This window comes from Rhinolophus hipposideros, assembly GCF_964194185.1.
Source record: "Rhinolophus hipposideros genome assembly, chromosome: 7".
NCBI lineage: Eukaryota > Metazoa > Chordata > Mammalia > Chiroptera > Rhinolophidae > Rhinolophus > Rhinolophus hipposideros.
In genome coordinates this window covers 27342193-27364196 of record NC_138053.1, presented here as the reverse complement: position 1 = coordinate 27364196, position 22004 = coordinate 27342193, and the positions used below count along the sequence as shown (strand labels likewise).

General features: G+C 34.3%; 1 protein-coding gene across 1 annotated transcript in view; it reads right to left on the bottom strand.

Annotated features, from left to right (window-relative positions):
• Positions 1-22004, bottom strand: part of FBXL17 (F-box and leucine rich repeat protein 17) — a 476918-nt gene that overhangs the window by 441828 nt on the left and 13086 nt on the right. The window contains exons 2-3 of the mRNA XM_081053340.1: positions 18193-18315; positions 14380-14637 (exon numbers count right to left, since the gene is read on the bottom strand). Of these exons, the coding sequence (XP_080909466.1) occupies positions 14380-14637; positions 18193-18315 (381 nt within the window). The remainder of the gene's footprint in view (positions 1-14379; positions 14638-18192; positions 18316-22004) is intronic.

Genomic DNA, 22004 nt, shown 5'->3' with positions numbered 1-22004 from the left:
AACCCTAAAGAAAAGTGTTTAATGAAAAGGGTGTTAGTGGTCATTTCACTTAAAAGAAGCCAGTTCATCCACCCATTAAGCCATAATTCATTTTGGCAGTAATTAGAACTACAAATGGACTAGAGTAAATAAATATATTAGAAAATGGATTGTACTTGATTCACCCTTTTCTTTTTTATAACAATCATTCAAGATTAACAAATTTACTCAAAAACATCCATAGGTATTTTTCAAATTTTTCTGTAAAATGTTGGGAGGTGATTTTCCCAGCATCTCCAATTTTAATTAAAATTTTGCACACTACCCTTGAGAATTTACAAAAGAGAACTTGTTCTAAGAAGCCATCTGTTCTTACTGGGTTATTTTTCCAACGGACACCTCAGTAAAAGTATACTTCAATCAACAAAACTGAAACCACAACATGGGACCCACTGGAAAAAAATAAGAATTGGCCTTCCAATGTCACATGAAAGCTGCTCAGAACCAATATTAAGAAAATATTTTAGGCCGGTCCGAGCACTGTGCTCCTAACGCCCCAAGGCCTCCGGTTTGATTCCCACAGGTGCCAGTGAGCTGCGCCCTCTACAGCTAAGATTGTGAACAATGGCTCTCCCTGGAGCTGGGCTGCCGTGAACAGGAGGTTGGCGTGAGCTGCGTGTGCTGCCACGGGATGCTGTGTGCTGCCGCGGGCTACCATGGCAGTCCGTGTGTGGTCACGGACTGCTGTGTGCTGCTGTGGGCTACCATGTGCTACCATGATTGGCTGGTGGCCAGGGTGAGTGGGCGGCAGCCAGCGTGAGTCCACCCCAGCTGCTGTGTGCTGCCATAGGCTACTGTGTGCCGCCATAGGCTACTGTGTGCCGCCATTAGTGGCCGGTGGTCAGTATGAGTGGCCAGCGGCCAGCGTCAGTGGCTGGCAGCCAGCATGAGCAGCCAGCAGATGGCGAGAGCTGCCGTGAGCTGCTGTGAGTGGCCGACAACTGGCAACCAACTGCCTCAGCAGGGGGAGCGCTAGGCTCATAATACCAGCGTGGGCCAGGGAGCTGTGTCCTACACAACTAGACTGAGAAACAACGGCTTGAACTGAGGGTGGCGGTGGTGGGGTGCGGGGGAGGCAGAAGAAAGCCGGGGGTAGGGGGAGAGGAGAAAATATTTTAAAAACAAGAGGTGTGCCACCTTCAATAGAACAGGGAAGTTGTTCCTTCTACTTTCCATTCTCAATCTATCTCCACTGTAACTACCGTTTCCCTGAAAATAAGACCTAGCCGGACCATCAGCGCTAATGCATCTTTTAGAGCAAAAATTAATATAAGACCTAGTATTTATGTTATGTTATGTTATGTTAATGTTATGTTACTGTTATATGTTATGTTATATGTTATGTTATGCTATGTAAGACCAGGTCTTATAGTAAAATAAGATCGGGTCTTATATATTATATAAGACCGGGTCTTATATATTATAGTAAAATAAGACCAGATCTTACATTAATTTTTGCTCCAAAAGACGCATTAGAGCTGATGGTCCAGCTAGGTTTTATTTTCGGGGAAACATGGTAGTACATTCAAAAGAGAACACTGAATAAAACCCAATCCACATCTTCTAGTAACTTCACCCTACTATAACTGTTCATGCTTGTAAAATTATAAAAATGACAATTTTATGATTTGATTCATTAGTTTCATTACTTGTAGAATAGCACAGGCAATGAGATAGGGAAGAAAGCAAAGCAAATTTTTCAAACTATCACTAATCTGACCCACTTTAAGGACTCAAATTTGTATTTTTTAACTTTGTCTTGTTTAAAACTGAATCATTCGATACAATGAAAATATGCTACATAAGCTCCCAAAATATGTGTCAATACTATCTTTTTAATTGTATTGGCATGATGTATAATTAAAATTCAGAGTAAATGAAAATTCAGAACATACATAGAATAATCATTTGATGAGTCCGTTATACACTGAAAAGGTGTTTAATTTTCTAGAAAACCAGCAAAAAGGCTGTTTTAGCACCAATGCACAAAAACCTGTTACTTATTATTAATGTTTCAACTAAGAAAACACTATGATTAAAATTTTTGAAACTTTAAAAACATAAGAATTTATTAAGTGTCCATCAACAATTGAATAGGAAAAAAATGTGGTTTACATAGACAATGGAATATTAATGAGCCATAAAAAAAATAAAAATCTGATACATTCTACAACATAGATGTACTTGAAAACATTATAAGTGAAATAATCCAGACACATAAGAATTAATATTGTATAATTCCACTTATATGAGGTAGAGCCCTAGAATTCATAGAGCCAGAAATGAAAATAAAGCCTAAAAGGGAGTGGGAGAGGGAGGCAAGGAGAATAGAAATTGTTTACTAGGCATGGAGTTACTATTTGGAATGTCAAACAAGTTCTGGAAATAAATTGATAGTGGTGATGGTTGTACAACATTATAAGTCTACTTAATGATAATGAATTATACACTCTGAAATGGTTAACATGGCAAATTTTATGTATATTTTACCACATTAAAAAATGGACACACTGAAATAGCAAGTATCAATAAAACTCGGGAAAAACTGCCAAGAGGCAGTGATGCTTGTTCCCAAACCTGTTTTTTCTAATTACAATTTTTATAACATAATTACATTAAATATTAAATAAAATGATTTGAATGAGAAGGAAAAAGAAAATTCTTGCTATAAAAACTAGGTCAAATATTTTGCATTCAATGAAAGCAAGCCATAAACAACTGCTACTGAATTAATTTTGGGTAAGACAACTATAAAATTATAAAATATTGGGAAAATTATATTCTAAAAGAAGCTGCTGCGCTCTTACTGCTTCATAAATAGTTTTAAGTTCCTGTTCCACTTCAGTGAAAAAACAACTGAAAATCATAGATGCCACGTCATGGATATAGTTTAAGCAAAACAGATAAAGTCAAAGTTGAAGTAGCAATCTCTTGCACAAGAAAAAAGCCTTGATCCTGTATCAAAAGACTAATGAATCTACATTTATATACTTTTTTAAAATTAAAATGTTTACAATAAATATTTCCATGACTCTGATTTTCAGTTAACTGACCAACTTCCTTCTCAGGCCCATGAGGTAAGAAGGCTTGTGCTAAATCATAACAACACCTACTTATACCTCACAGGATTGTTGAGAAGTTTAAAAACAATAATGCAAGTAGAAACGCTTATTGGCACACTACAAGGCACATAAAAGTGCTTAGCAAATTTTATATATCATTATTAATTATTATTAATGGGTAAAAAAGGAAGCTATTAGAACACTACTCACCAGGATTCATGTTAAGGGAACATTTAGAAGGGCTATAAAGTTCCAGGGAAAAGCCTTGTTGACATTAAATGAAGGCTGTATACTTACAGTTATAGATGAATGTTCTCTGTAGTCACTGAATTGGGTACCCCAGCTTAAAATCCTAGGTATGATACCACATATTATTTGGAGATCTAGCAGAATTGGAAGAGAATTTTGGCTACATAGTCTCCCAGTTACACCAACTTGGGCAAGTTACTTAACTTCCAAGAGATTCCATTATTCATCTTGAAATACCACATCAGTGTTGTAGTGAAGAGTAAATCGGGTAACATATATGAAAGCACACAATGCCTGTCATATGAAAACCACCCAAAACATATTTACTTTCCTTTGCAATTGTGATGCTAATTTAGAAAGAGAATAGTTAAAAATTATTAAACTACCTAAACGTAACACATTTTGATAAAGGCTTTTCAAAATCTTCAGGTTTTCAGTCTTGTTATAAACATCAATTGTGATTTACAGGGATAAAATGAGCATCATGTCATCTGAAAAGGAGAGGGCATAAGCTACGTATACTCTAGACACCCCTAGGTATGAATGAGTGTCAGCCCTGTCACTTACTACTTTACATCAATTACTTATGATTTCTCTGTAATTGCTTTCTCATCTATAAAAAGGCTATAATACCTAACCCACAGAGTGAGAATCAACAGAGAAATTAAACATATGAATATGTAGTTAGAATATATGAATAGTGTCTGACACACGGTAGAGGCTCAATAAAGGTTACATAACTGCTCTTTCCCTAGTTGACTAAATATCACTGGAACATGTAAAGACAGATTAGGTAAGCCTGACATTTTCCTTTATCTTACAGAAATTCAGAATCTAAAAACAATTAGATGTTTCTTTTTTTCCCTCTATTGTGGTTAAATATATGTAACATAAAATTTGCCATTTTGACCATATTCAGGTGCGTAACTCAGTGATATTACATTCCTGTGTGGTGTGCTACAACCATTACGACTCACTAAGTCCAAAATGTTTTCATCACCCCAAACAGAAACTCTCTAGCCATTAACCATTCCCTCACTTCCTCCAGCCCCCGAAAATTTCTACATTGTGTCTCTATAAATTTACCTATGCTAGTTTTTTGTTTTTTTTATAAATTTTATTGGGGAATATTGGGGAACAGTGTGTTTCTCCAGGGCCCATCACCTCCAAGTTGTTGTCCTTCAATCTAGTCGTGGAGGGCACAGCTCAGCTCCAAGTCCAGTTGCTATTTTTTAATCTTTAGTTGCAGGGGGCACCATCCCATGCGGGAATTGAACCGGCAACCTTGTTGTTGAGAGCTCGCACTCTAACCAACTGAGCCATCCAGCCGTCCATGTGCTAGTTATTTTATGTAAGTGGAGCCATACAATATTTGTTCTTTCTGTCTGGCCTATTTAACTTTGCATATGTTTTCAAGGTTCATTCATGTGGTAACATGTATTAGCATTTCATTCCATTATATGGCTTAATAATATTCCATTGTTCCATTGTGTGTGTGCGTGTGTGTGTGAAATTTTGTTCATTCATTCATCTCTTAATGTACACTTCGGTTGTTTCCACCTCTTCCATTACAAATAATGTTGCTATGAAAATAAGTGACTAAGTATATATGTATGTATATTTATATATGTAAACATATATGGAAGAATTGTTTATTCAGGATAGTTCTATGTTTAATCTTTTGAGGAACCACTAAACCATTTTCCACAGCAAGTACACCATTTTACTTGACCACCGGCAATGTACAAAGGTTCCAGTTTCTCCAGATCCAAAGAAACACTTTATTTTCTGGGTTTTGTCTTTATTTTAATATCCATCAGAGTAGGTGTGAAATGATACCATATTGTGGTTTTTGACTTGCAATTTTCTGATGACTAATGTTGAGCATCTTTTCACACACTTATTAGCCAAATGTATATACCTTCTTTAGATAAATGTCTATTCAAGTATTTTGCTTACTGTGCAATTGAGGTTTATTGTTTTTGAGAGAGGGTGTCATTGCTGATATTGAGTTATAGTTCTTTATACATTCTGGATGTTAAATCCTTATCATATATATGATTTTGAAAAACTTTCTCTAATTTTGTAGGTTGTCTGTTCATTCATAATGAGATTACCCTTTAAAACACAAAAGTTTAAATTTTAATGAAGTCCAATTTATGTGTTTCTTTTAACTTTTGTGTCTGCGTTTTTGGTGTCACAAGAAACCATTACCAAATCCAAGATTATGAATATTTACATCTATATTTTCTTTATAAAGTTTTATAGTTTTAACTCTGAAATTTAGGTATTTGACACATTTTGAGTTAATATATGTAGATGGTATAAAGGGTCCAATTTCATTCTTTTGCATGTAGACATCCAATTTTGCCAGCACCATTTCTTGAAAGTGTTCTACCCTCTTCCCCCTCCCCCCACCAAAGCCCCACACAAACACTGAATGGTCTTGGCTCTGTGGTAAAAAAAAAAATCAACTGACCATACATGTGAAGTTTCAATTCTATTCCATTGGTTTCTATGTCTATCCTTAGGTTAGTATCACACTTTTGATTATTGCACATTTGTAGTAAATTTTTAAAATGAGAAATATGACTCTTCCCAATTTTACTCTTCCTAATCAAGATTCCTGTGGCTATTCGGAAGCTCTTAAAACTCTAACAATTGTAGGATGGGTTTCTTCCATTTCTGCAAAAGCCATTACTGGGATACTAATAGGGATTGCACTGAGTCTGTGTATCACTTTGGGTAGTATTTTAACAATATTAAGTCTTCCAATTCATGATTTCAGTATGTCATTCCATTTATTTAGGTCTTCTTTAATTTCTTTCAAAAATGTTTACTTAATAGTTTTTAGTACATAAATCCTGCATCTGCTTGGTTAATGTTTTATTCTCTCAGATGCTACTTTAAATGGAATTTTTTTTAATATGTTTTTTTGGATTTTTCATTGCTACTGTGTAAAAATAAAACTGATTTTTTTCACTTTAATTTTGTATCCTGGCATTTTGCTGAATTTATTTATTAGCTCCAAGAGTTGTGTGTGTGTGTGTGTGTGTGTGTGTGTGTGTGAGAGAGAGAGAGAGAGAGAGAGAGAGACAGAGACAGAGACAGAGACAGAGAGAGAGACAGAGAGAGAAAGAGAGAGAAAGAGAGACAGAGAGAGAAAGAGAGACAGAGAGAGAAAGAGAGAGAGAGAATTCTTTAGGGTTCACTACAAATAAAACCTTGTCATCTGCAAATAGAGATAGTTTTATTTGTTTCTTGCCAATTTGGAAGACTTTCAATACTTTTTCTTGCCTAATTGCTCTAGCTAGAACTTCTAGTACAATATTAAGTAGAAGGGGCAAAAGTGGGCACCGTTGTTTTGTTCCTGAACTTAGGGATAAAGTTTTCACTTGTTCACCCTTGAGTAAAATACTAGCTGTAGTTCTGCCACATATGACCTTTATTACTGTTTCCCCGAAAATAAGACCAGGTCTTATATTAATTCTTGCTCCAAAAGACGTATTAGGGCTTATGCAAGTTTTTCATGGTTAGCCACTCTCCTTTTAATATGCTGCTAACTTCTGTTTCCTAGTATCTTCTTAAGATTTTCTGCATCGATATTCACTTGTCTGTAGTTGTCTTTTATTGTAGTGTCTGCTTCAGAACCACGGCAAGGCTGGTCTCATAGGAAGTTTTGTCTCCTCTTAAATATTTTAGATGAGTATGAGGAAAACTGGTATTAATTCTTCTTTACATGTGTAGCAAAATTCACCACAGAAGGTATCTGATCCCTTAATTTTCTTTGTTGGAAGGATTTTTATTACCGATTCAATCTCCTTACTTGTTACAAGTCTATTCACACTTTCTACTTCTTGAGTCAGTTTTTGTAGCTTGTGTATTTGTAAGAATTTGCCTATTTCTTCTATGCTATCCAGTTTGTTGGTGCATAGTTGTTCACAATTTTCTTATATGATCCGTTTTACATCTATGAAGTTGGTGGTAATGTCCACTCCTAAATTTCAGATTTAGTAAATTCAATCTTCTTTTTTCTTAGACAATCTAGTTGTTTGTCATTTTTGTTGATATTTTTCAAAAAAACTAGATTTGGTTCCATTTATTTTCTCTATACTTTTTCTGTTTTCTACTTCATTCTTCTCTGTTCTGACCATTAATTTCTTCCTTCTGCTAGCTTTCAGTTTCATTTGCTCTTTTTTCTTTTCAAGTTCCTTTAGGTGTACGAGGCCTGACAATTAAGTTCGCAAACTCATCCTAGAAAAAGCACTACCTACCTCACTGTTGAATATCACTATGGTCACCTTCGAAGTACTCCCCTTGGAAAGCTATGCACCGACACCAGTGCCTAGTCCACCCTTCAAAGCAATTTTGGAACTCTTTTTCTGGAATGGCCATCAGAGCTGTCGTCGTATTACCCTTGATATCCTGAATGTCATCAAAATGTCTTCCTTTCAATATTTCCTTTATCTTCGGGTAAAGAAAGAAGTCATTGGGGGCCAGATCAGGTGGGTAGGGAGGGTGTTCCAATACAGTTATTTGTTTACTGGCTAAAAACTCCCTCACAGAAAGTGCCATGTGAGCTGGTGCATTTTTGTGATGCAAGAGCCATGAATTGTCAGTGAAAAGTTCATCTAACTTTTTCTCACAGCTTTTTCAGCACTTCCAAATAGTAAACTTGGTTAACTTTTTTTCCAGTTGATACAAATTCATAACGAATAATCCCTTTGATATCATAAAAGGTTAGCAACATTGTTGCAACAAGTTCCCAAACTTAATTATCAGACCCTGTATGGCCCACTGTGTAAGAATGTGTTCTTTAATTTCCAAATATGTGCATTTTCCAGTGTTCCTTTTGTTACTGGTGTCTAGATTTGATTCACTGATGTCAGAGTACATAGTTAAGATTTCAATCTTTTTAAACGTATTAAAAATTGGTTTGTGGTCCAAACTATAGTCTAATCTTGAGAATGTTCCATATGCACATGAGAAAAATGTGTATTCTTCTGTTTTTGAATGTAGTGTGTTGTATATGTCTGTTAGGTATAATTGTTTTGTAGTATTACTCACTCTATTTCCTTGTTGATCTTCTGTTTATTCTACCCGCTACTGAAAGTGGGGTATCAAAGTCTCAAACTATCAGTGTAGAAAACTGTCTATTCTCCCTTTAAGTATTTCCATTTTTGTTTCATACATTTAGAAGTTCTGTTGTTAGGTACAAAGATGTTTGTAATTGTTATATCTTCTTGATGAACTGAAACTTCTATCAATATTTAATGACGTACTTTGTCTCCTGCAAACTTTTTTTGACTTAAAATTATTTCTTTTCTGATAATAATTCAGATCTCTTTGGCTATTAGTATTTAAATGGAGTATCTCTTTCCACCCTTTTACTCGTGTCTATATGTAAAATGAATGTCTTATAGACTTTATGTGCACAATTGATTATTTTTTATCTGTTCTGCCAATTTCTGCCTTTTAGTTACAGAGCTTGATCCATTTAAAGTAATTACTGATAGCACTTTATTTCTGCCGTGTAGCTGTATTTACTATATGTCATAGTTTTTTTTGTTCCTCAGTGGCTCTATTATTTCATTTTTTGTATTTAGTAGATTTTAGGCAATATACCGTTTGATTCCCTTCCCATTACATTCCTACATATATTTTAGTTATTTTTTAATAGTTACCATGGAGATTATAATTAATATCTTAAACTTATAACGGCCTAATATGAACAATATCAACTTAGTTTTAATAGTATAGAAACACTCTGTTCCTGTACATCTCTATCCCTCTTACTTTATACTGTAATTATCACAGGTGCCCATTAACAGATTTATAATTATTGTTCTATAAATTTGCCTTTTAAATCATGTAAGAAAAAAATGAGGAATTACAAACCAAAAGTACAATAAAACTATTTTTAAATTTACCTGTGTAGTTATATATACATCCAAGCTCTTTTTCTCTTCAATATGTCTTTCTGTTACTGTCTAGTCTCTTTTCATTTCACCTTGAAGAACTCTTTTTAGCACTGCTGGTGAGGCAGGTCTATCAACGATGAACTCTCTTGGTTTTTGTTTGTCTGGGAATATTTTAATGTCAATTTCATTCTTGAAGGACAGTTTTGCCAGATACAGAATTCTTGGTTGACATTTTTTTCTTTCAGCACTGTAAATACGTCAGCCCACTACTTTAAGACTTCCATGGTTTCTGATGAGAAATCACCTGTTAATCTTATTCAGGATCCATTGTACAAATGAGTTACTTCTCTATTGCTGCTTTCAAGATTGACTATTTGGCTCTTGAAAATTAAAAATTATTATGTCTCAACATTATCGTGCTTGGAGTTTGTTGGTCTTCTTAGATGTGTAGATTGATTCATGTCTTTCACCACATTTGGGCAATTTGGGCCATTATTGCTTTGAATATAATTTCTGCCTCTCTCTCCCTTCTTGTGGAACTCCCATAATGCAAATATTGTTCTGCTTCACTGTATCACACAGGTCCCTTAGGTTTTGTTTACTTTTCTTCATTCTTTTTCTATCTGCTTCTCAGATTCGATAATTTCAATTGTCTGATGTTCAGGTTCTTTCTTCTGCCTCCTCACATCTGATGCTGAGTCCCTCGAGTAAAATTTTCATATCAATTATTCTATTTTTCAGCTCCAGAATTCCTATTTACTTCTTTTTTTATAATTTCTAGTTTTTTATTGAGATTCTCATTTTGGTCTTACATCATTTTCCTGAATTCCTTCAGTTCTTTGTCCATGCTTTCCATTAACTCTTTGAGTATATTTAAGATAACTGATTTAAAATCTTTGTTTACTAATTCCAGTGTCTGGGCTTCTTCCAAAAACCAAAAATAATGGTTTCTGTCATTATTTTTTCCTTTGAGTGGGCCATACTTCCCTGTTCCTTTGCATGCCTTGTGACTTTTTTGTTGTTAAAAGCTGGACATCCAAATATTATATTATATAATATGGTAACTTGGGAAATCAGATTCTTCCTATTCTTCAGAGATTGCTTTAATTATTGAAGGTTTAGCAGTGTTCAGCCAGTATTTTGACAAATAGTTTCTTGAATGCCAAGCACTTAACAACAAAACAAAACAAAAATACTTCTCCTATTCTTTGCAGACAGGTTGTGTGCTGGAGTATACCTTTAATACTTAGCAATGCCATTTACAACTCTGCCTTGGCCTTCATTTCCAAGGCAGTATGAGGTCTTCTCAAGACTTTCCTGAGCATGAGTACTGCCGTGGGCATGCATATGGCTTCCTAAGTTCCCATATATACACTGACATTTCTGACTAATTTCCTAATTTCCCAAAGAAATTCTCTCCCTGGTTTTTCCTATCAGGACTTAGGTGGTCTGTTGCATGAATCAGCTATAATCTTTTGCCTCAAATATCTGCAGGTCTTTTCATTTGCATTACAATGTTTTCAATCAATTTCCACTGCTTTTCTACCCTGAATAAGTTCTGATTTAGGTGAAACAGATCTGAGTGCCTTGAATCTGTCCTTCAAGAAGCTCCAAGGCAGGTCAGAATACATAAATACAGTAATTAGTGAATAAAGTCTGCTCTGCTCCTTCTGGAACCAGGGACCTGGGTTCCACACTGGTCTACATTAGTTATGATATATCCATGAGCTGCTGTCTTCAAACCTGTTGCCAAGTTGTGGAGCATGTAGGGCACTGACAATTTAAAATACTACAAAGCTTTTCAAGTGCTTTTTTCTTCATTCAGCATTTGGCACTGACTGTTTTCCAGACTTCTGGCAAAGTTTGTTCTGAAAGTTTCTGCTTGTTTCTCAACGTTCCTGTGGAGGAATGGGGTTTTGGAGCTGCCTACTTTCCTATTTTGCTGATGTCAGTCTAAACCTGATGTTCAAAGTCCTAAAAACTCATAATATAGCAAGACTGAAATTCACTAATACATTTATTTTTGTAGCATTTTAATTTGAGAAAATGCTTATAGTGACTATTTCCGGAAATTTATACAGAAATGCATGAATTGGACTGAGGTGTCAAACTGGTAAAATGAAATACAAAGAATCACATAAAATATTAACTTAAAGGATACAATTTCTTACATTTCTCTGAATACTTTGGCTATTGCTATCTCATCTGCTGGCAAGGGATAGATGGTAATAAAATACTAGAAAAACTAAAATAGCCTATCATTCTTAACTAACTAGCTCTTTTTTCCCCATAAAACGTGATTGCCATTTTATGAGATGTATACAATTAGGAATATGTTCCATGGGTACAATTATTTGGAGTTGTTTTTAGAAAATAAAAATATCAAGATTTCAAGGTGGTATTTTACAATAAAAAGTATTTGGCCAAAAACAGCCTGACTTTTAGGTATTTCAATGTAAGTTTGAGAAACACTGTTAAATAGAAAGCAATTATTAAAATATTAAATTTTAGATCCATTAAAACTCCAAATTGAAATGCTTTATGTAACTGCTTTTATAAACTGAAGTCAAAAAATACATTCACGTGGTGTTTGCTAAAGTCAGTCAAAATTATAGTAGTTACGATTGAAATACATTTTAAAGACATTATCAATAAAACATATGTATACCATTCTAAAACACTTGTAAGATTTTACTACCAGAAGAGCAAATGAAAAACCCCAAAAACCCTGCAACTTGATCTGTAGAATCAAAAATTCAATCAATCGCTGTGTTTTTGAGTAAAAAAGAAAAAATAATCCCAGGAAATTTCATAAATTACGAATAGTTCCATCCTAGGTCTTTTAAAACTTTATTATACATTCTTAAATTGTTCATTCACTAAAACTGTAATATACTCCACAGCAGAACTCATCAAACATCAGTGGATCATGAAATTAATTTACTGAATGGGTCAAGGCCAACATTTATTCAATATAATAGTATAGAATAGAAAACATCAGTGTGCACTGTACATAAGGCTATGTATTGCTTCACAAAACTTGATTTTTTTTTACTTTTATATGAAAGTCATTCTCTTTCTACTAAATCACTTTCTATTATAACACTATTCCATCTGAAGAGAGGCTAAAATAGGACACACCTTGATACAGTACAGTCTTAAGCATAATAAAGTATTACTCTCTACACTGCAGTGAGATTCCTATGTAATTACTTATTGCAATGCAGTCACTTAAAAAAAATTGCTTACGGATGAGAAAGATTTAGATTGTTTTACTACTTCTATCAGATTGTTACATTACATATAATTAATTCATAATTCAGACATCATGCAAATCTGAAGCAAACATCTAATCTATCATAAATTAATGGGTTCCAAAATACCTTATATTCTAGAGAAGACTTACATAAATAGTCTCAAAGCTGTACGTATTAGATAAATTCATAATACTTGACTGGCATATTAAGTCTTGCTCCTTAAAGAACTTTCTAGTTTCCTTCTATTTCAACCATAACTATGATCTTATTCTTATTAGAAATACCCTTAGCAGTCTGCTCAACTGGTACCTAATTTGTGTTATACCAGATTTAAATATATAACAGATTTAATCCATTTCTTAATAAATATGTAGAGTTTTTAAAATGTTGTAATTCTAAATATAATTTACTGGAAATTTTCCATCACACAAAAAACATGCTCTAGCCATAACATTTATAATTTCCCCATTAAAAATTAATTTGTTTTTATGAGTTTAAGAATTTCATAAAATGCTTTGTTAATGAATAATCCTGTACATAGCAGAAATGAATCATGACAAATGTTAAAACAAGTTAAGACTGTTACTGCACAATTTGCTTTTGCAGACAAAATGGGGTCCCTTATAAATTGTAGCCTTCTTAATATATAAATTGGATTGACATACTCAGTACGATTCAGGATAGTGTCTTTTGCAAATTTCTTCCAATACTGAGGTTTAAGTTATTCATCTGTAGTCTTTAAATTTAGGGATCTTCATTTTATTGCTAACTTCAGAACAGATTTAAATCTAGGATTTTATTGACATTCTGCTTTTATTGGGAAGTGTTTGGACTGCATTCTAATTAATTTAAACATTAATCCTGACATAGTTCTTGAATGCAATTATTAATTAACTCTTTCTTCCAACAAATGTGTGCTGAGGATACTGTAGAAAGAGTGGTAAGTGTGCATGGCCTCTGCCCTCATGGAGCAGGCTCCTTTATTTGAGGTCTAGAAGAATACAGTCTATTGCACTGGAAACATGGAAAAACAATAGAGGCTTTGGAGAATCTAGGCTTCAAATTCCAGCTCAACCATCTGCTAAACATTAGGCAAATTCATCACTCTCTCTAAGTCTTAATTTCTTCCTTTACAAAATGAGTTTAATATCAACTATTGCACAAAGTTACTTAAAGGGCTAAATGTAAAAATACAAAATGTGCCTAGTACAATAGCAAGAACATTACTAAATATTCAAAATATCCACAGATTCAGGGACTGGCACATAGAATCCATTCAATAGTCATCGAATAAATAATCCACTCTTGAGACAAGAAATCTTAAATACCATTTCCAAAGGAAGTGCATCAAACATAAAATACGCATGATACTATTTTTAACCCAATTATTGTACTAAATACAATTTCTACCTTTTTCTTCACTGTATACTCTTTAACTTGGATTTCCATTTATGCCTTTAAACAGATAAAGCATGTAGGCATGTCATCTAGTAATGTAAAAGGGAAAATAAAAGTTAATTTTTGAAACTTCAAGCTGACTCAAACTGCATACTTCTGCTACCTAAAGCAAAATTTGATACAAAATTTAAGTATTATAACAAAAAAATAAATAAAATGGTCAGTCACAGAAATTCAGGCACTCACTACAAAACACAACCAAGTTCATTTATCAATTATTAACAAAGGCACACTAGATCACTAACCCAAACAAATGTCCATGGGTAGATAAAAAATATGACTTCTTTTAGTCTCTGAGCATTATTTTTAACATAACAACCTTTTAAAGTATTGCTGCAAGAAAACATTTTTAGTTAGTATGAGTTAAATCATTGTATAGATGCTAAAATTTACCTGTTTGAGTCCTTCATCAGTTAGTTTGTCCTGGTTGCCTACATGAACTTTCTGAAGTAAAGGACAGTGAGAGGCAACTGCGATAATAGAGGTGTCAGAAAGCTGTTTACACCTGTAGGCTGTATACCTAAGAAGTCCAGGACACTTAAATGCTAGAACACATACGCCAGTATCAGACATACTGCGACAATCAGAAATGTTGATTTCAATTATATTTTGACTTCTTGATGCAATTTTTTCCAATAATTCATCAGTGACCTATGAGAGAAAAAAAGCAATAAATTTAAACTTTTGCTAAATGTAGAAACTTATTTTCTGTTCTTTTATTAAAACTTCCCCAATAAACAATACAATAATTCGATTACAGCATGAAAACCACAATCAAAGAAACCTTCACACTTAATGTAACAGAATAACACGAACTGTGGTATAACAAAAAATACATTTGGTCTATGTCTCTGGTTCCTTGAACAGGCCTCCCAAAAGCCTTGGAATTTCCTGACTGATAGGAATGCCTTTTGTTATTTATAATGAGCCCCCTTTTGACCACATCTGAGTTTATACTAATGAAATGACTTAACTTGGGGCTCCTAGATAGTTTCAGGATGGAGACTAGTCACCAGAAAGACCAAACACCACATGATTAGAAGGTGGAAACTTTCAACCCCATTCCTCGACTTCCTGTGAGAGAAGTGGAGCTGAAGATTGGTTTATAAAAGCTCTTGAACAACAAGATTTGAAGAGCATCTGCATTGGTGAACACACCAAAGGAATGGGAGAGTGACGTGCCCCGAAAGGGTATGGAAGCTCCACACTCCATCCCCTAATGCCTTGCCCTTATATGTCTTTTCCATTGGACTGGTCCTGAGTTATATCCTTTATAATTAACCAGTAAACATAAGTATTTTCCTGAGTTCTGTAAGTCATTCTAGCAAATTATCAAACTTAAGGAAGAGGGACTCCCAAATTTATCAGTACAAGTGGCTCCTAGGACTTGTGACTAATATACAAAGTGGGGACAGTCTTAAGGGATTGAGCCCTTAACCTGTGAGGTCTATGCTAACTCCTAGAGTTAGTGTCAGAATTGAACTGAATTGTTGGATACCGGGTTGGTGTCAGAGAACTTGCTGTTAGAATATAAAAAACTCCACACATCTGGTGCCAGAGTGGTGTCAGCAAACACCAAGAAAGAATGCATGTGTTAGTTTTCATAAAAACCCTAAAAATCTATACTTGTCAGGAAAACTTACTTTAATTAAACCTTTAAACTCACCAAAAACTCTCCACAAAATTTTATTTGGATTTCGAGTGTTTTGTTCTTTTTTTTTAATTAAAGTTTATTGGGGTGACAATTGTTAGTAAAGTTACACAGATTTCAGGGGTACAATTCTGTATTACATCATCCATAAATCCCATGGTGTGTTCACCACCCAGAGTCAGTTCTCCTTCCATCACCATATATTTGATCCCCCTTACCCACATCTACCACCCCCTCCCCCTTACCCTCTGGTAACCACTAAACTATTGTCTGCGTCTATGAGTTTTTGTTTCATTTGTTTGTCATGTTCTTTTATTGTTTTTGGTATATATACCACATATCAGTGAAATCATATGGTTCTTTGCTTTTTCTGCCTGACTTATTTCACTTAGCATTATAATCTCAAGATCCATCTATGTTGTCACAAATGGTCCTATTGCATCTTTTCTTACCGCTCTTTTAACCCAGCAAATAGTTTATATCAGTAATCATGATGTATGAATCTTGATTTTTTTACACTTAATATTAGATGATACCACAGTACATAAATTTCAATTGTTTTACTACTTCTACCTCACATATAACTAATCCATAGCTAAGAAAATTGATGTCACTTTGTATATCAGCATACCAAATACTACATGCAAATATCCGTATCAAATAGATTTTCCCAGAAGACTCAAAGCTAAACATAAATAAACTTAAAATTTATCTGGTGAAAAACTGACACAGCCATCTAAACTTTTAAAATAATTTCTAAAAAATCAACCTCTACTTATTCCCTGCCTAATAAACACATTTCAAAAAAAAGAAAAAAACACCAGTTAATATTAATCGAGTCCTTTGAGTAAAAATAATGGTGAGATTCGGGGATGTAAAGTACAGAATAGGGAATATAGTCAATAATATTGTAATAACTATGCATGGAACCAGGGGTGGGGGTGGGGCTGGACTTACGGGGGGGGATCACTTCGTAAGGTATATCAATGTCTAACCACTATGCTGTACACCTGAAACTAATATAATATTGAACGTCAAATAAGTGAAAATTTTTAGAAAATAATGGAGAGAGAAAAGAAAAGGCACATGATTAAACTTAGAGCAGAAGGAGGAAAGAATTGGAGTCGTCAGTGGCACTAGGAATAAGAGCTAAGGTTAAAACTATCTTTGTTTATATCTGGTGGAAAAACACAGATGTAAACAGTTACCTTCAAAGCTAAAACTCTGACATACTCACCTTTTTTATTTTATTTATTTTTCATCTCCAAACCTAACTACCAGCAGAGGGGAAAAGCTATTTTCAGTCTGAGTTTGTTAACAAATTGCTCAGACATCCAAGAGTACCTAAGTAATAAGCTAATAGATTGCACGTATTTCACATTACATATTTCACAGTGTGTAAGTAAATACTCACCATTCTCCCTGGACACAAATTTTATAAACCCTGGCAAGTGAATTTGCTCATTTTGTTTAAAGTATATGTGTTATACACAGACTCATACACACATTACCAGTGACATGTTGCAGTTGGCTTGTATCAACTCACAGGACCTATAAGTATGCACCTCTTTCCAAATCAATGACATCACTGCATTCAGTGACATCAAACTGGTAGCCTGAAATTAGCCACAGTGGAAGTATCTGAACCACAGAAACTGACAAATATTACTAATCAGGGCTTTTTATTTGTTCATTTGTTTTCGAAAGCCACTTGTTAAACATTTACCAGCACACCACTACTAACAACATCATAGGATTTACAGCAGTTTTAGTACTCTATAAAATACTATTCTGATTGGATATATTTTATAAATTTCTGATGCCAAGTACTGAGAACCAAGTTTAAAGGAAGAATTGCAAATTATTTGCAATAAGCACTATTAATTCTACTCCTATCTTTTTTCCTACTTTATGCCACCACATAAACATACTGGGCAGCCACACAATTGGGAGGATTAAAAATTCATCAAAAGGAAAATTAAAACAAAGTAAGTTATCTTAGCCCATTTCACTTCCATTTCTTCATCTACAATAATACTATAAAATTACTACTATTAATAGTAAAATAATAACATAATAGGAATAATAATAGTATCAACTCATAAGGCTGTGGGGAGGATAAAATGAATTAATATGTATAAAGCCCGTAGAACAGTACACGGCACACGGCACATCAGCAGTAGTATATTTAATATAAAAGTTTGCCATCATTTTCTACTATAAAACAAATATTGATGATATTGACCCTTCCAAAAAAGGGAAAGTTTAATTTTTTTTAAAAAAGGTAATGAAAAAGAGGGAAGACAAACAGGAATAAGGCAAACAGGATTAAGAAACAACCCAAAATTACAAATTCACACTAAAAAATATCTTTACCTTAAGAATCTAGCTTTAACTTAAATTCACAAACAAAAAAATTACTAAACGCAGAGTTATAGATTACAGTCAATTGAACTACTTTGAGAAACTACAACATGAAAGAAGTGATTTCTGAAAAGGAATAAAGATTTTTTGAATAGGTTAAATTGAGTTTCTTAGAATTAGATTCCATATACCTGCTGACGACTACTAAGATCCAGCTGCTTCCAAAACTGGAAATCTAAACAAAGGTCACGCCAGTACTTGCAAACCAATGATGCAGAGAGGCAACGCTCATCCAGGGATAAATTGGAAAATATCTGTAAATAAAAAAAGAAACCAGATAATATGTGTCAAACATCTTAAAGGCACAGGAAAAAAATGTTATTCGTTAGAAAAATTTAATTTTTTAAAGCAGAAAAACATCTTGAATACAAGTAGCCCTTATTAGAAGAGTCATTGCTAGGAACTGTCCTAAAAAGAAAGCATAGTATGGGAGTTAAGAACATGGTCTAACGTTACCTTCTGTGTTAAGAAGAGGGGAACAGAACAGCAGGGGGTGGGGAGTTTGTTTGTCAATATTAAAAATAAAACAAGACTAAAAGGATAAACCAAAAATTAATAAAAATATTCATTTTTAGGGGAAGGGAGAAAAAAGACTAGGAAGGGGAAAGGGATGAAATTGAAACTACTCTGAAGGTACCTAGTTTTATAGGTTTGACCTTAGAACCAGATGAACTTTTTATATGATTTTTCAAAAATACAAATGTCACTAAAAAGGTCATTTTATATGTATGGTATTTTCTCCAGAAATGCATAAACCTAACCTAATTCCAAGAAAGTATTATGTGCACCAACTGTGGCACTTCCTATAAAATACGTGATACGGACTCCAAAAAATTCAAGATCATGAAAATCAAGGAAAGGCTGAGAAACTAGCACGGACAAGAGGAGAAGAAAGAAGAAGGACAACTAATGGAATCCTAAATCAGAAAAAAGGTCATTAACAGAAAAACTGTACAAATGCTGACTTCAGTATGGCAAATGTACCATAGTAATGTACGATAATCAATTTAGGGGAAATTGAAAGTGGGAGAAGTATATGGAGACTCTATATTATCTTTCCAACTTTTCTAAAATTATTCCAAAATGAAAAGCTTATTTTTAAAAGCATTTTAAAAAGTAAAAATTATAAAAAGATGGTTAGGATCACAGTTCGGACCAATGCAAATTATTTGAAAGACATATACCAACAAACAATGAATGTGTGGAACATATTAAATCCTGAATTGAGCCAACTCTAAGAAGATACTTCTGAGACAACCAGATAAAACTGAACATAAAAAAATGCATTAAATGATTTAAAGGTAATCATTTGTATTCCTCACTTTTTAGGTTGTGATTGTATTGTGATTATATTCATAGTGTGGTTATATTATTTTTTTAAAAGCTATTAGCCATTTTAGATGCATACTCTAGTGTTTACGGCTGAAATGATATCTAGTATTTGCTTTCAGATACTATATCAAAAACAACAAAAGTTGGCAAAAGATATACAAAATAAAAAAGGCAGAATATTGAAAACTATTGAAATTGGCTGAATGACACATGGGGAGTTCATATTCTATTTTGGTTTATATATGAAAATTTCCATAATATTAAGTGAAAATTTTAACACAAACAGGTGCTCTACACTAAATTGTTTTCTCTTAGGTTGAATTCATGGCTTCACTATTTATAATCTAGGTAACCTAGAGCAAATTACCTAACTTCTCTGTCTCTCAATATCCTTATCTATAAAACAGGGATAACATGCTCTTTACCTGACAGAGTTATCATGAGGACTAAAGGAGTATATATAAAGTTTTTGGAAGAGTGTCTGAAACAGAGTAAATAGTGTACAAACGATTCCTATCATAACTATGACCTAAAATTATTTACCTCTGTACAGTCCAATATTGTAGAAATCTAAGTCAGAATCTCTACTATGTTTAAAGATTGAGCCTTGGGAAAACAACTGCTAACTGCTGTTCCCTTCACAACTACTGTTCCTCCTCCAAGGGTTGAGTGAGAATTAAAAAAATATATACATAAGAATCACCAGCAGAGATGTAGTTAAGCCCACTACAGCCTCGCACTCCCACTCACAACAACCAAAACCTCTGGACAACATACTAAAAGCAGTTACCTCAGGACCAGTTACCTCAGGTTGATAACATAAAGATTAGGGAGGTGAGCCAACACTTAAAGAATGACTAATAACAGGGATGAGTTTCCTGTGTTTTTTTTTTTTTCTTTTATCTACCACATGAAACTGACGGTGGCCTCTGCACAGAATTGCACAGCAGGCACAACCAATGAAAATACAAAGAGTAAACCACCTTTCTGGGCAAAGGTCCAGAAACAGAGAATTGTGAAAAAGAGAACGTGAGAAGAGTCCTCATTTTGGATTTTCTTTTCTTTCCCTTTTCCCTTTTCTTCCTACTGGCCATGTCCCAAATGCAGCTTCAGTCACAGAGCTACAACGTGGCAGCTGTGCAGCCACCTAAAATCCCCTAAACCCACCTTTTCGACCAAAAGAACCAGGAGAGTGGACCTGGTTCTCCGTGGTCCAAAGAGAGAGCAAAGAACTTCCATTACCTTTTCTTACTACTTCATCATGAAAACAGCGCAAGTTCTGCAAAACTATATATAGCACAGGCTATCACTCAGAGAGAAACTCCATCTTTCTAGCCAGAGAACCAGAAAAAGGAGACTCCAGGTCAAAGAGTATAAAGGAAAGATCACAGAGGAGATCTGGAAAAAAGCACCCTTACTTCTGTGTACGCCTGACAAGGAAATCGGAGTTAACCACAAAGCTGCTCATGTACAAAAGAAACCCAAAGTAGCACAGCAAAGTCTTTGAAACTGAACTAACACTGGAATCACAAGCCAAGGAAGGTTAGATAAGAAATTTCAGTCTAAACATAACATTTCTTATTCCTGGCAAATCTGATGAATCTAGACATTCATAAAACTCAATGAATCCCGACAGAATTAACTCAAAGAGATCTACACTAAGACACATTATAACCAAACTGTCAAAAGACAAAGAGAGAATCCTGAAAGCAGTTAAGAGAAAAGCAACTAACTCATCATGTACAAAGGATCCTCATTAGGATTAACAACTGATTTCTCATCGTAAACCGTGTAGGCCAGCAGGCAATGGGAAAACATATTTAAAGCACTGAAAGAAAAACTGTCAACCAGGAATTCTGTACCTGGCAAAAGTATCCTGCAAAAATGAAGGCAAAATTACGATACTTCCAGATAAAAACTGAAGGAGTTTGTCACTAGTAGACCTGTCTGTAAGAAATGCTAAAGGCAGTCCTTCAGGCTGAAATGAAAAAGTACTAGCCAGTAGCTTGAAACCACAGGAAGAAATAAAGAACACCAATAAAGTTATGCATTTACGTAGGTAAATATATGCGTAGAATTCAGTATTAATGTATTTTTGGCTTGTATTTCTTATTCCTACATGATTGATTGATTAAGAAGACAACTACATAAAATAATAATTATAAATCTATGTTAATGGGCACAAAATACATACAGGTGTAATTTGTAACAATAACAACACAAATATAGAAACAAAGTTTTACTATGTCACTGAAACTACAGTGGTATTTGTAGTGTTAAGTCCCTGACATTAAACTTTTTTTATTGTAGTGTCTGACATTAAGCTTTTGAGTGCCAAAATATCTATTTCAAAAGATATAAATCTTGAATAAACACGTTGCCAGCTATATGGCACAGCTACTAGCAAAACAACCAGATAAGGAAGTAGGTCGCCACCACCCATGAAGGTCCCTCATTCAGAAAGCCCTGGGTAACCTAGATAACTGACCACTTGAGTGACCCCATTTCTCCCTGCCTGTGCCCTAATTCCTGCTCTTATGCTTTATATTAGCCAATAAAGAGTAAACCCACAAAACCCTAGACACCCCATCCTTGGACCCTAATAAATGCA